Source organism: Python bivittatus, unplaced genomic scaffold, assembly GCF_059951505.1.
Source record: "Python bivittatus isolate LINGU-HERP-01145 unplaced genomic scaffold, Pbiv_v1 ctg000020_np1212, whole genome shotgun sequence".
In the NCBI taxonomy this organism is placed as follows: Eukaryota; Metazoa; Chordata; class Lepidosauria; order Squamata; family Pythonidae; genus Python; species Python bivittatus.
In genome coordinates, this window is record NW_028277030.1 from 68,332,806 (window position 1) to 68,346,294 (window position 13,489).

The 13,489-nt window shown below is 37.1% G+C and overlaps 1 protein-coding gene across 4 annotated transcripts in view; it reads right to left on the reverse strand.

Moving 5' to 3' along the window:
* Nucleotides 1–13,489, reverse strand: part of ARHGAP18 (Rho GTPase activating protein 18) — a 58,108-nt gene that overhangs the window by 17,851 nt on the left and 26,768 nt on the right. For all 4 annotated transcript variants that reach the window (XM_007426076.4, XM_088140711.1, XM_088140703.1 and 1 more), the window contains exons 3-6: nucleotides 12,562–12,797; nucleotides 9,657–9,729; nucleotides 4,592–4,749; nucleotides 3,813–3,978 (exon numbers count right to left, since the gene is read on the reverse strand). In XM_007426076.4, coding sequence (XP_007426138.1) covers nucleotides 3,813–3,978; nucleotides 4,592–4,749; nucleotides 9,657–9,729; nucleotides 12,562–12,797 — 633 coding nt within the window. The remainder of the gene's footprint in view (nucleotides 1–3,812; nucleotides 3,979–4,591; nucleotides 4,750–9,656; nucleotides 9,730–12,561; nucleotides 12,798–13,489) is intronic.

A 13,489-nucleotide genomic window follows, 5' to 3' on the forward strand; every position in this document is an offset into this window, starting at 1 on the left:
CTTTAAAAAAAAAGGACTTTTAAAAACAGAAGACACCAAATGAAAAAAGAAAACAGGGCAAATCAGAAGAGGTCCAGTGTCTCTAAAAATACATAACCTGCATACAGAATAACATTCATTTTTCAGGAGGGAAGAAGAAAACAACAATGCAGAAATAATTCAAGGAACGTCTGAAATAGATTCAATAAACTAATTTAATAGTACACTACTTTTATAACTATGACAAGTGAGAGAGGAAGAAATATTCCTAAAATATGTTACTAGTTCAGCACTAGAAAGAGTTATGTTCTGGCAGGTGTATGAAAATCATATTCAGAGAACTCAGTTATATCTCTCCCATCAGTCACTGTGGCTTTTAATTATTCAGCTCCTACTTACTCTGACATCTCTGCTGAACACTTTGCAAGTTTTGGCCCAGAAAGCTATTTGATTAACTGGTAACATGTTTCAATCCATGGCAGCTAACAAAAACATTTTCCTGGTTTTGATCTATTTAATGATACCATTTTAAATTTAATTTTGTATTTCTTTTTAACAAAACATTGCATTTTTAAAAAAATTATTGAACATTGCCTTGAAATCCAGATTGATGGAAAGCTAGAATACATACACACACACACACACATGTGCGTGCGCACACACACACAATACAATTGATTCAGGCAGACTGAATCAAATTGATCTGATAATGCATAAAAATCAAGTTTTTAAAATCAAGTCTCTCCATTACATCTAAGGTAACAGGTGCACATCAATATAGCAGATTAAATAAAATACATGAAATCAGAGAAAAAGGTCTAAGAAGAAAGGCAAATGTTAGAAAAAAGCAAAACTCATTGTAGAAGTCAAGTTATGAAAAAAAATCTTTGGGGGGCTATAATCTTTCCTTCAAAATGCCTTATCATTTGATTTGCCCTTTTAAATTAATTTCACAGCTGTTTCAAGCAGCAATCCTCTAGCCTCAGGGTTACTGGTGAAAGAGGAGGATTCCCCCCATCTTTGTCACCACAAAAAGCTTTGGTATATTGATCAACAGAGGAAAGGAGAGGTGAAGTCATATGGGCTGACCTTGGGAGATTCTGAAACTGAAATGGATGGTTTGGGATGGTATCCAAAGCCATCCCAAACCATCCATTGCACCCCTGACATACTTAAAATTGAAATCAGCTCTGGAGAATGTAGACCACAACTTCAACACATTGAGCAAGCACTTCTGGATATATGCAGCCTACATGCATACAACCGCTTTATGGATTGTTACCTTGTAACAGCGAAGGCCCTGCATATCCCAATGATGCTATGAGCTCTGTTGCTGAGTGGGATATATTGTTTACAATTTGGATTTACAAGACTGCCCAGTAGTGACTTTGTATGGCATACAAATTAAAAACAGAAGCTTAGTACATTAAATCAGAAAAGGAAAAGACAATCATAACAGGGGGAAGAGACATACTGTATATCATGAAGAAACCAGACATAATTCAATGCGCCTGCATAGGTACAAACAACCTATCCCAGAGCCTGGGGAAAAAGCCAGGCCTTTGAGGCCCATTTAAAGAATAGCATGGGCAGGGCTGTTTGAACCTTGAGGCGGGGTAGGGTGAGAATGCTAATCCAGATAGCACACAGAGGTGCTATTCCAGAGGTGCCACAACACAGAAAGCATGCTTCCAAGACCCCATCGGACATTGCTCGATTGCTGGCATGTGAAGCATGCCCTCTCTGGCAGATCTTAAGAGACAGGCAAAAACAATGGGGGATCAGGCCCATATAGAGAACCACAACCAGGCCCTATGCCATGAAGGGATTTGTAGGTGACATACTGCACCCTGAATTGCACCTGGGAGCTCACTGATAACCAGTGCAACTTGCACACCAGAGATGTTATATGGGTATAGCAAGGCATGTCCATAACTGCTGCATTTTCGACCAACTGTTCCAAATGGTCCTCAAGAGCAGCCCCTTGAAGAGCACTTTGCAAGAGTCCACATGTGAGGTGACAAAGGCGTAAGTTACCATAAGAAGGGACTCCTGATTCAGGAAAGGGCACAACTGGTACATCAAAAGAATATGTGCAAAGGCCTTCCTGGTCAGAGCTGCCACCTGCTCTTTGATCATAAGCTGTGAGTCCAGGAAGACCCCCAAACCAATTCTATCTGGGGAAATGCAACCCCATTCAGAAGTAAAGATGGAAAATTACTGGAATCGGAAGAATCATGAACCCATAGTCACTTGGTCTTATCAGGCTTATGCTTGAGCCTGTTCCTCCCCATTCAGATATGAACAGCCTCCAGGAACTGGGACAAGACCTTGACAGCATTATTTAATCAACCAGGGGTCTACAATTATAATCGGCATACTGATGAAACCTGATCCCATGTTGATGGATGACCTCATCCAGAGGTTTCATGTAGATGTTAAACAAGAGGGGTGAGAGGACCGAGCCCTGAGGCAACCCACAAAACAAGGGCTTTGGGTTCAACCCCCCCCCCATCAACACCAATTGGAACTGATCATAGAGAAAGGAGAACTACAACAACACTATGTTCCCATCCCCAGTTGCCACAATTGGTCTAGAAGAACACCATGACTAATAGTATTGAAAGCTAGTAAGAAATTGGATAAGCAGGATGGTCACGCTGCTTCGCCTCTGGCTCTACAAGAGATTATCAACAAGCACAATCAAGTTTCCATACTATGCCCTGGCCTGAAACAAGTCTAGATAATCCAGGGCCCTCTGAAATGCAATTTGACCCATCTTCTTAACAACCTTTCCCAAAAAAGGGAAGGTTCAAAACAGGTTGAAATTTGCCCAGAACCACTGGGTTCACTGAAGCCTTCTTGATGAGGGGGCTTACCGCTGTCTTCTCCAGGACAGGTGGAATCATCCCCTCACACAAAGATGAATTCAGCAATGCATGGACCCAAATACATACCACTCCTAGCAGACCATAACCAGCCCAGAAGGGCATGGGTCTAACAAAAGTGACCAGGCTAGAATACAATCATGCAGTATTTAAGTCATTTTGTAACATCAATGAAAATTTTGTTTTCGAGACTTTAAGTGAAATCCTTTCAGATTGTTATTTCATCCTTGCCTGATGTACTCAGCCATCATGGATTGCTCTCAGCAATCAAGAAGAAGTCATTACTGAGAAGCTTTCAAAGTTGGGGAAGCTTCTGAAGACTAGAAACTGTTTAAAGGGAAGCATGAATATAAAAAGAGGGATTGGGAAGCAAGAGAGAAGCATAAAGAACCAGCTTATAGAACAGATGAATTACAGAGTAATCATCCAAATGGGTTTCAGGCAGAAAACATCAACTTATGCCAGAAACAAATATAAAAAATTATCTCCTTCATCCCCAGGATATTTATTATTTAATGCACAGCTGTTTCATACTGCAGCCTGCCTACTATTTGATCCAGCTACGGTTAACTACGTTTAACCATATTTAACACTGCAGTGGAAATCAGTGGAATATAAATGTGCTTACCTCAGCCAAGGTTTTCCACCAACTAGCATCTTAGCCTTGCATACCAGAGATGGAAAAAAAGGTAATATCTCCCTTGAATGGAGCTCAACTCATTAGGCAAGTCCACTTTGCTTTCCTGACAGTTTGGAAATGATTTGCCATCGTGCAATGCACTTCTACTCCATTTTTATTTCTAAGCGTATGTGGAATCCAAACTGACCTTATCTCATTAGTCACTACACTGATAATGCTTACAAATTAAAATACACAAATGAATATTCAAACAAATGCATATTTTGCAAAACAAACAAACAAAAAGCCAAATTTAACAAATTCACCTTTCATTTTAATTTTTGCTGCTTTTTGTGGCTTCAGTTCAATTCCAAGTATATCAAAGAGAGCAGTCAGTTCAATCAGTGCCAAAGCATGGATTTTCTTCATATCCTGAGGTGCAAGATCTCCAATTTTTGTCGTACCTGTTTTGTCCTTCGGAAATCTGAAGTTCTAGTTAAAAGTATTTAATGCAGTTGTACGAAATCTTTAATGTTAGCAATTTCATTATAAAAAAAGAAAAAAAGAAACACTGGAACTAAATCCACCATTTCTGGAAGTGCAATGGGCATGGCTTTAGGCAAAAATATTTATTCTTTTTCAGACATTGCCATGAACAGGTAAGGGACTTGAAAGTTGCAGAGGATTTCTCTATCTGGCAGCCCATATGAAGCTGGGATTGCTTAAATGCAAGCACAGCTCATGGTGCCAACTGGAATCCTTCAGAGTTCCCATGTGAATGCATGGTGATATTTTTACCATCTGTTCCCAGATCTCTGCTTGCAAAAATATCCTAGATAATCCCCATTAATCTTGGGCATGTTGGCTTCCCTCACTCAAAGGTCTGTACTAACAAATAAATGGGTGGAGCTGATGTTAATTTATTCACAAAATGTCTCTTCCCATGAGTAATGTGTGAATGGGCTACAGGCAAGGAACAAAATTCCCCCTCATTTAAATCCAAGTTGTCCTAATAATATTTTGGGGGTGTAGATGAAAATGGATAAAAATTGCAAAATGAAGGATATTAAACTAAGAACATACATATACACGTATATACACTTACAGGAAGTAGAGTGTCATCTTCTTTGTCTTTTGACACTTCACCTACAGGGTTATCTTTGAGATTAACTGCTTGTTCAGAAAACGATATTTCCAAATTAATGTCTGTTTCAGCCACTGGCAAATCTTCTCTTGAACAGTTATCAATATGTTCACCATATGCTAAATGTGGTGAAAAAGAAAAGGGGAAGAAAAGCAGACACTAATTTTATATACAGGTGTTTTTTTATTATTAAATACATGAAAATAATGAATTTACCAGTATTAGCCCCATAGGGGTAGGGGATGGTGTTGTTTAGCTAATTAAATAATTGACTGAATGGAGAGATAATTAAATGAATTTCTACTCATGGAACATTCCTTCTCATGGAAGGAGGAACAATATTGGTTTCAGATAAGCAAGTGACACTGGAAATTGCACAGAAGAGGAAAATTAGCAGAATTTGCTTCCCTTCCCACCACCTTTTTTGAGCTATCACTAGATCACAACCCTTTCAGTGAAACAGAAAGGTGCACTGGATTTAATCATCAGTCAACCAAATAATAATAAGTCAAACTGTTACAGGTTTACACAGGTCTATCACATATCATAACTCCACATCTTTTAAATCTAACTTTCATGTTTGTTTTAGAGGTTATCTATCATACTGCCTGGCTTTCCCTCAGCCCTCACATGAACCCAATTTCAGGTTGCTCCTTATATGGAAAACTACTAATGTAAGTTGTAACCTGTGCTTCAATTTTCACAGTGTTCTTTTAACTTACTATTTATTTTTAAATGGAGAAGTTTATCAATCAAAAGTGATATCTTTCACCTACGCTCTGGTTAATTTTCATAACTTTTGAAATATATCTACTTTATATTAAAAAAAAAAACCCAAGTAGTCATGCTCACACAATTCTGCTTCAATGGGCCACGTGCACAAATTAAACATAAAATAGATGACAAGTATTTAAGGAATTGTAGCTTTCTTATATCCAAAAATGTGTCATCCATTCACTGAAACTGTTCTAAACAAAATTCTTCCCCAGAGAACTAATTCACTATCAAAGGACAGGCATGTTTTAGAGAACATTGCTTTTTGCCATTAAAACAAACACAAAACACCGTACATTCTCTTTTTAACTGGGCTATGAATCTCCAGCATTCTGTCTAGCTGACCTAGTTAATTGCTAAGACAAAGAAAAGATGCCCTTGATCACCTGGCTGCCTGCTTATCTGCTTGCTACCTGTGGAAAACAAGCTTCCATGCACAATCAGGCCTTGACTGCGCACTCCCAGCAGAGGCTGTCTGCACAAGATTGCATCAGCTTCCTGGGCTCCAGTCTTAACCTGGGAGAGCTGTACAATTAAAGGCTAGTCTCTAGAAAACCTGATTCAGAAGGTGTGACCTTGCAGCTCTAAATGCCTTTGAATGATACAAATTAACTGTACATGTTTCACCTGGGCTTTTGCCAAAATATAATACTGAAAATGCTTTGGTTGCCTTGGATGATGTCCTACACTCAAAACTGAATCAGAGAAATCTGAAAGATTCTCCTGAATCTCTTGGTGTATCCTGCTGGACCATCTAGTGCAGTGTTGTCCAAACTTGGCCACTTTAAGATGAGTGGACTTCAACTCCTGGCATGGCTGGCTGGGGAATTCTGGGAGTTGAAGTCCACTCATCTTAAAGTGGCCACGTTTGGACAACACTGATCTAGCAGGACTACATCTAGGAGGCACTGATTAACTGTGATTCCAGTCGTTCCTGTCAGACCACATATAGAAGATGGTGTTGCCAAACTACTCTTTGACACCTTGGCTACTTACCTCTGGTATCCCATAGTCCCTTTCCATGCTATTCCACATGGGGAAGTCACCCAGAGTTCTGTAACTTTTTATACAGTATACTGTTCTTATTTTCAATTTTTTTTTAGCCATCTTAAGTATTTGCCAGTATAGAAAAGTGGGATATAAATCAAATCACTGATGGTTAATCATCATTATATCCTCCCTAGTCTAACAAAGATGCTATGATATTTAACGAGCAAAACAATGAGTCACTTCAAATGCTATTCCAGTAATTATTACAAGCCTTTACTGTGAACTTAAGAGTGACTGTCAAGAACAGCTATTCCTTAAAAAAAAAAAAAAAAAAGCCAAAATGGCCTATAAAGAGAAGAACCAAAATCCAGGCTTTTTTGTTTTTGTTTGTTTGTTTGTTTGTTTTCCACTGCAGGTATGCACTAACAGTGTGATCTACTAGATGAAATTCAGCAGCCCAAAATAAGTCAATTGTGAGGCCTACTGGTTTAGTGCAGAGCCCAAATCCCTGAATTTCTTATTGATTACCACTGGAAATCAACAGCTATAACTTTAATTTTGTTTGACATTCTCTAAACCAATTAGGGAATGAGGCCTGCTACCTGCTGGCATACAGATATACCGGTTTTGTTCCAACTGCCTTTAAACTTTGACTTTTGGGGGAACTGGATGAAAGTCACAAACAGTTACTTGAAGAGATTAATTATAACAAGTTTCAGGTTAATAGTGTTAAGAAATGGAAGATATGCAAGAGCTGCATTCATATATTGAAGATTTTAAAAAAACACTTCTGTTTTCTGTGGGAAATAGTTCTGAAAACAGCATACAGCTAGAGGTGACTTTCTAAGAAACTTGCATATTTCAGAAAAAGAGCAGCAGTGGATTTTACGCAAGGGGGTTACAAATGGTAGAGTAAAAAAGTAATTTCTCTTTTCACTTACCTCATCCACTTCCAAAACATATACAAACTTCCCTCACTTTATACTACAGTTATATTCTCCCAAAAGCTCATATAAAGTGAATTTGCATAAATAAGACACTGAACTAGTGGAAAAAAGGGGGCGCATGGTATGACGTCAAATTTTGTAACCCAAACATGTTGACAATTATGCTCATAAATTGTTAGAGCTAAATCTAATTTACCTCCTTAGGGTCAGATGTCTCACTGGAATGATATAAACAAATGGGATTTGTGGTCTCTACTAATTTTATTATTAGCATTTTATTTTATTACTATTTTATTATTAGATATTTCACAATTTGTCCAAGTTAATATGTCTATTGTGCTGGAACAAATTACATTAGATTTTGATAGTTGCATAAGATATCTTTGACTTGGTGGGGTAAAATAAATGTAATTAAAAGGAATATAACTCCTAGGCTTGTAAGGAATATAACTCCTAGGCTTGTATATGTATTAAAAGTTATATTTATATTTACTCCCAATAAATATTTTGATCAAACTGATAGGCTTTGGAGAAAATTTATTTGGGAAGGTAGAACACCCAGAATCATCCTTTCTAAATTACATTTGTCTGTGACAGGTGGTGCTTTTAATCTTCTAGATTTTCAGAAATATCACTGGGCTTACATTTTAGTATTAATATTTTATTGGAATGATTTTTTTTTACAAATTGTCATTATGAGCTAAATTGGAAAGTTATTGTACTTACCCATTTAAATCTTGGCAGTTGTTAGGTATAAAGTCTATTAGGACTAATGCAGTGTTTCCAACTTTGTCAGTGGTAAGACATATTTGGGCCCTGTTAGGTGTTAGCTTTAATTCTGACACAGAATCTCATAAACACTTAACTCTCTGGCATAACTCTACTCTAAAAATGTTTTACAATACGTTGATATCACTTCAAGAGTATTTGCTCCCTTTGACATACCCAGCAACCTCGAATACAACTGCATTAAACACATGCTTTGTGAAAAGTAGAACTGATAATTATTTGAAGAATACCTAACACAGACCAGAATTTATTCCAAGATAAGCCTGGATAAATCAGCAAACAGAACAGATTTTGATCCTGTCCCAACTTGGAAATGATGCTCCGCTAGGCAGTAAAGTTGCCAAATGCCATATTAAATGACCGTTTGCATGCAGTGCTGCAGAGCACTGAGCACATGAAAATAGCCTTTTACAACTTCCCATTTCTAAAGCAGTCATGAAGAGGCACTGGGAGAAAAAGATCAGATGTTATGGAATTCTTGAATAAATGCTTGGTTGTTTTCCAAGCTAAGATTCTACAGTCTGCTTAATTGGCAGAAGCCCCGTGTTTTTCAGTCTTCCCCTTTCAGCCTTATGCTGACCCAGCAGTTTGGCATCCTCCCACCCTAGAAACGGTTCTTGCTGGCAAACAGCTGCCTGATGGCTTAAGTGAGGGGAGAAAGGTCTTACTAATGTTCTTAGGAGTACAAACTGTTTAGTTGATAACGTTGCCTTACATGTACTGCATTTTGGACTTTGTCATTGTCTCCTGAACTTGAGCTTGGAGGTTTGCAATATATTTATTAACTAGTACTACACTGATTGATATTCTACATACAGGGCTCCATGACTGTTGTCACTGTGCCTGTTCATAAATTAATACTATTTGGGGGGGATTCGTTCAGAAGCATTCCTACTTTCTTTTGTGGCTTTTCTTCACTCATTTTTAAAGCAAATATAGGTTGGCATTTCTGGCATGGTATAGCCGTTTCTGTCTTAATTATATTTCTTCTTATGCTTCCTTAATCTTTTGCAGTGTCCTAATTTCTGAATTGGACGGAACATATGAAATATGCTTGGCTTTCTCTCTGCTTCAAAACACACACAGCAAGGCTGGCTGCCAAGTCATTTATTTCATATCTGGAAAACACATTTGAGGATTTCTAGCTCTCCTGAATGCATACAACTCTGAGTAGAACACGGGGAGATGACCTGGCCCTTTCACATATCTGAAACCAGAATTTCATAATCTCTGACCCTAGCCATATGATTATGAATTTTCAACATGTCTGTAAAATCTGTAATCTATTATTATGCCCAAGAACCCACTGAATCATAATGCAATATTTGTTTTAGATCTAATGAGATACAGGTAAACTATGGCTTCTTTTTACCAAACAGACTTCAAAAAACCATGGTCTGTTAGTTTATTAATAGTACCTTTGCCTTATTACGCTATATAAACAGGATTTGTCAAGAAAACATTGGTCGTGTTGCTTACCAGCTGTGCCTGGAGTGGCCTAGATTTTATTTTACACAAAGATTTACCTTCCTTGGCTTCTTCTTGTGCACTATCTTTTTTCTCTTTTGCTCTTATAGGCTGATGATCAATGCCAGATTCCTACAACGTATGAAATAAATAAACTAAATAAAGCTAATGAAAGCAGAGCCAGAAACCAGTATCACTAAACTTTTAAACAGCAAGTAAATAATAGTTGTAGTTGTGTTGTATAATTTAAATAATGGCCAAGACTTATATTCAGTACTAAAATTATACAGCGTATAAAGCGTTTAACAGTTTTCTTCATTAATAAACAAATTTGCTCTTAACATAGATTTTTAAAGTTTACGAAACATTTTAATACTTACAGTTAATACAGCTTAGATATTAAAAAAGATTTATAGAAAAGGGAGGAGCACAGTCAATACTTGAATACTGGGAATTTTAGAATGTTCAGAGAATCTCAATATAAAGATAATTTCTATCAAGATATAATGGGATTAGCTTTTTAACTTTACTTGCATTTCTTTTGCATTGCTTGCAAAAATGATAACTGATTCAAAAAGAGAAATGTCCATTTACAATTCTTGTATTGGGATTAAAATCTGGATGGAACCAAGTGCCCAAATTTATATCTCTTTTTAAGAATTTCCTAGGAAAACCAAGATTGTGTGCATTACGTGAACCCAAAGAATGCCGGCAGCTGGCCAATTTATGTGGGCCATTTCTTGAAAGCCCCATTAGTAGCAAATGTGGTGGGGGGTAGTGGTTATTTGCTTATTTGCCATCTGATTCCCAACAACTCTGGGTGGTTTACGAGTAAAATATTACTTTTGTCTCACCTGCCTATCCACTGATTTTCTAGACTGGTTTATTTTTCTGATCCTTTGATATTGATGATAATCAGTGAAGTGGAAAAAAAGGAGGAAAAAGCTTAGCCTTTTCTTAGCTTTTTCTTTAGATTTTCCGCAAATAGTGTTAGCATGTGACAGTACAAGGCAGTAGCACGCAGGGTCAAGTTCACATGAGCAAATGCGGCTCCCCGCAACCCCCAGCATGAATGTTGACAGTGGGATTCCTTTTATTTTCAACCCATTTGCAGTTCTCCCCTGTTTACTCATAGATATTCATTTTAAAAGGGAGAGAGTCACTACAGAGAGTTAATGAATGAAATATTGGCTCCTTTGTCCAAAGAAAGAATCCTCAGGGGTTAAAACTGCATAATATAATGCTGGAACATATTTTTATCCAGATCCAATCTATATTCCAGGGATTACCAATAGGATATTGAAGTTCCTTCACATCTTATCATTACTAGTCTGGCCTTAAATAAAGGATCCTGTTACGCCAGAGAAAAATCCTTCTCTTAGCTATGTGCAATATTTTCAGAGCAATGCATTTGTTATTTATCTTATTTCTTATTGGTTTATAAGGGAAAAAAAAACAAAATAGAGTTTTCTTATTTACAAATATTGTATATGAATAAAATAGAATTATATTTGACTTCATGATAAAAAAAAATAGTAGTGTTGATGTATCAAAGAACGGAAATGCAATTATATTACTCTAAAAAGAATCTCCCCTCCTGTTTCACTAAATCGGCGAGCGCACAGCTAATACATGCAGCAACTCTTTGGTAAATTTGTCGCCCTCCTCCTGGCCTCTCTACTTTCAAGATGGGAAGCTAAATTGATGCAACAGGCTGTAGGGACATGGGCTGTATCAGTATCATGAACAAACCATAAACTCTGCAGCCCTGATTGGCAGGAAATGTAGGAACAGCACAGAAGTAGCAGTATGGACATGTGAGCACAATACATTCTCCTGCATTATATGATCTCAATTATATGTCTTAACACAACATGGAGAATGTAGGAGCACTTAAACTGCGTAACAGTCTGCAAGTTTTAGGAATCACATCTTAAAATTCTCTACTACTTCCTTTTTTGCTCCTAAAAAAAATAAATACTTTTTCATATTTTCATTCTAAAACACTGATATCTCAAGCAACTACTATATATTCATATATGATAGAGGTGCAGAGAGCATCAAATTTAAAGACTTTTGTGGTACATTAGAAAAATAATGTCTCCTTTGAACTGAGCTTGACTCCTAATGTTTTTATACAGATGCCTATGTAGACTTATATTTTATCATCCATTCTTTAATATTTGTTATTTAAGTGTTAGTTTATATCTTGCCTTTCCTCTAGACATAAGGCTAAGGGGTGGATTTGAATGTGCAGTAGGTCTCCCTGGTCCTAGTCCAACACCGTAATCACTACATCACACTGCTCTCAATAATTAACAGAATATCATAGGTGTATACAATTCAATAATATATTTAATACTTTATTGGTCTCTCTTAAATGTAAATTAATTGTATGACATCACCAAACAGGGAAATACTCCTCTTCAATATATACTTTCTTTCATTCCACATGTTCTATATAGAAAATATTTTTCTCTATTTGTAAAACAGTGATATAAGCAATTAATTTGGATTTCTCAATTTTCAAAACTGCTGAGGAATTCTGAATTCATAAAATCAATTTAAAGGAGTCATGCAAATTCATTTCAATGCAAATGCCCATTCATAAACATACATTTGCACCCCTTTCTCATTCATGTTTAATGAAAGATACAAGGATCAAAATAAAACTCAGGTCCGCTAACCTACATTAAAATATGCTGCCTTGAAAAGTTGCTTAATTTCACTTCAGAGTAAAGAATCTTCACAAAAGAAAAAAAAAGGCAAACTTTCAAAAACATGCATGATCTTTTACACAGGCAACCCACCCACCCATCCTGTTTTTGTTTTTTTTTAATCTTGGCAAATCTGGACACTGTGGGTTTTGCTAAGACAGAAAAAAATCTTACTTCCCATTTATCCTGCACTGTGTTAGAAAGCCTTTTCAGAGAGCCAAACCAAAGCCCCAAATCAGGAACTTACTTTTTCCATTGACTCACTTTGTTGCTTGAAGATCTCTCTCACATCAGGAACTTGGTACTGTTTGTTTTTCTTCCTCATTGTCTGGGTGACTGTCTCCACTCGCTTCTGCACTGCCACAGCCTGAGTCCTGGTCAAGGTAGCCAAAACCACCATGCTTTCTTGAGAATCCCCAGCAGCTTCACCAAAGAGGGTTGAAAGACCTGCTTCTTTTAACCACTCTTCTTCCAATTCACCCTCTACCCAAATAAAAGGAAAAAGAAGTGAGGACATACATATATGGTGCAGTTAATATTAGATTCAACTCCATACTTTTTAACAGAAAAATAAAAACAGTCACCATATAGTAGGGTGGAAACTTTTTTCATGTAGTAAAAAAAAAAAAAGAGGCCACAACTGGTGGTTCATCTCAAACATGGCAAAAAAACTTCAAAGCTATCACACTGAGACTAAAACACTTGACCTAACCTCAACTATGCTTCATTCCTCCTGCAGAAAAGTTCAGTGAAACCTACTGATGTGCATGGGAAAAAAAATTAATAACTATTGCTGGGGACTGCAATGAAGCTGCAAAAGAATCTATTCAAATATGAAGACATGGCAGACATTTGGCAGACAGTTTCTGTTTTGTGTATTTTTCACTGCTATCCTACAAATCTTTTCTGTTCCATGCAACAATCATGGAACGCATAGGTGGAAGTTACATAATTGAAGAGCTGTGAGCCTCAAGTTATTTGCATGCTTTGTTCTCCTCCTTCCATTTCTTCCATAACTGTGGGGTCAGATTAGATGTTACTGCTTTGTATAACCTACAGTATGTTATTACACCTGGATACAGAAAACAGGTTTTCTCACAAGCCACTATAGGAACGTATGCAGGGAGGAGGAGGAAATATAAACTTGCAAAGCTGGGACAATGTACTGTATGTAG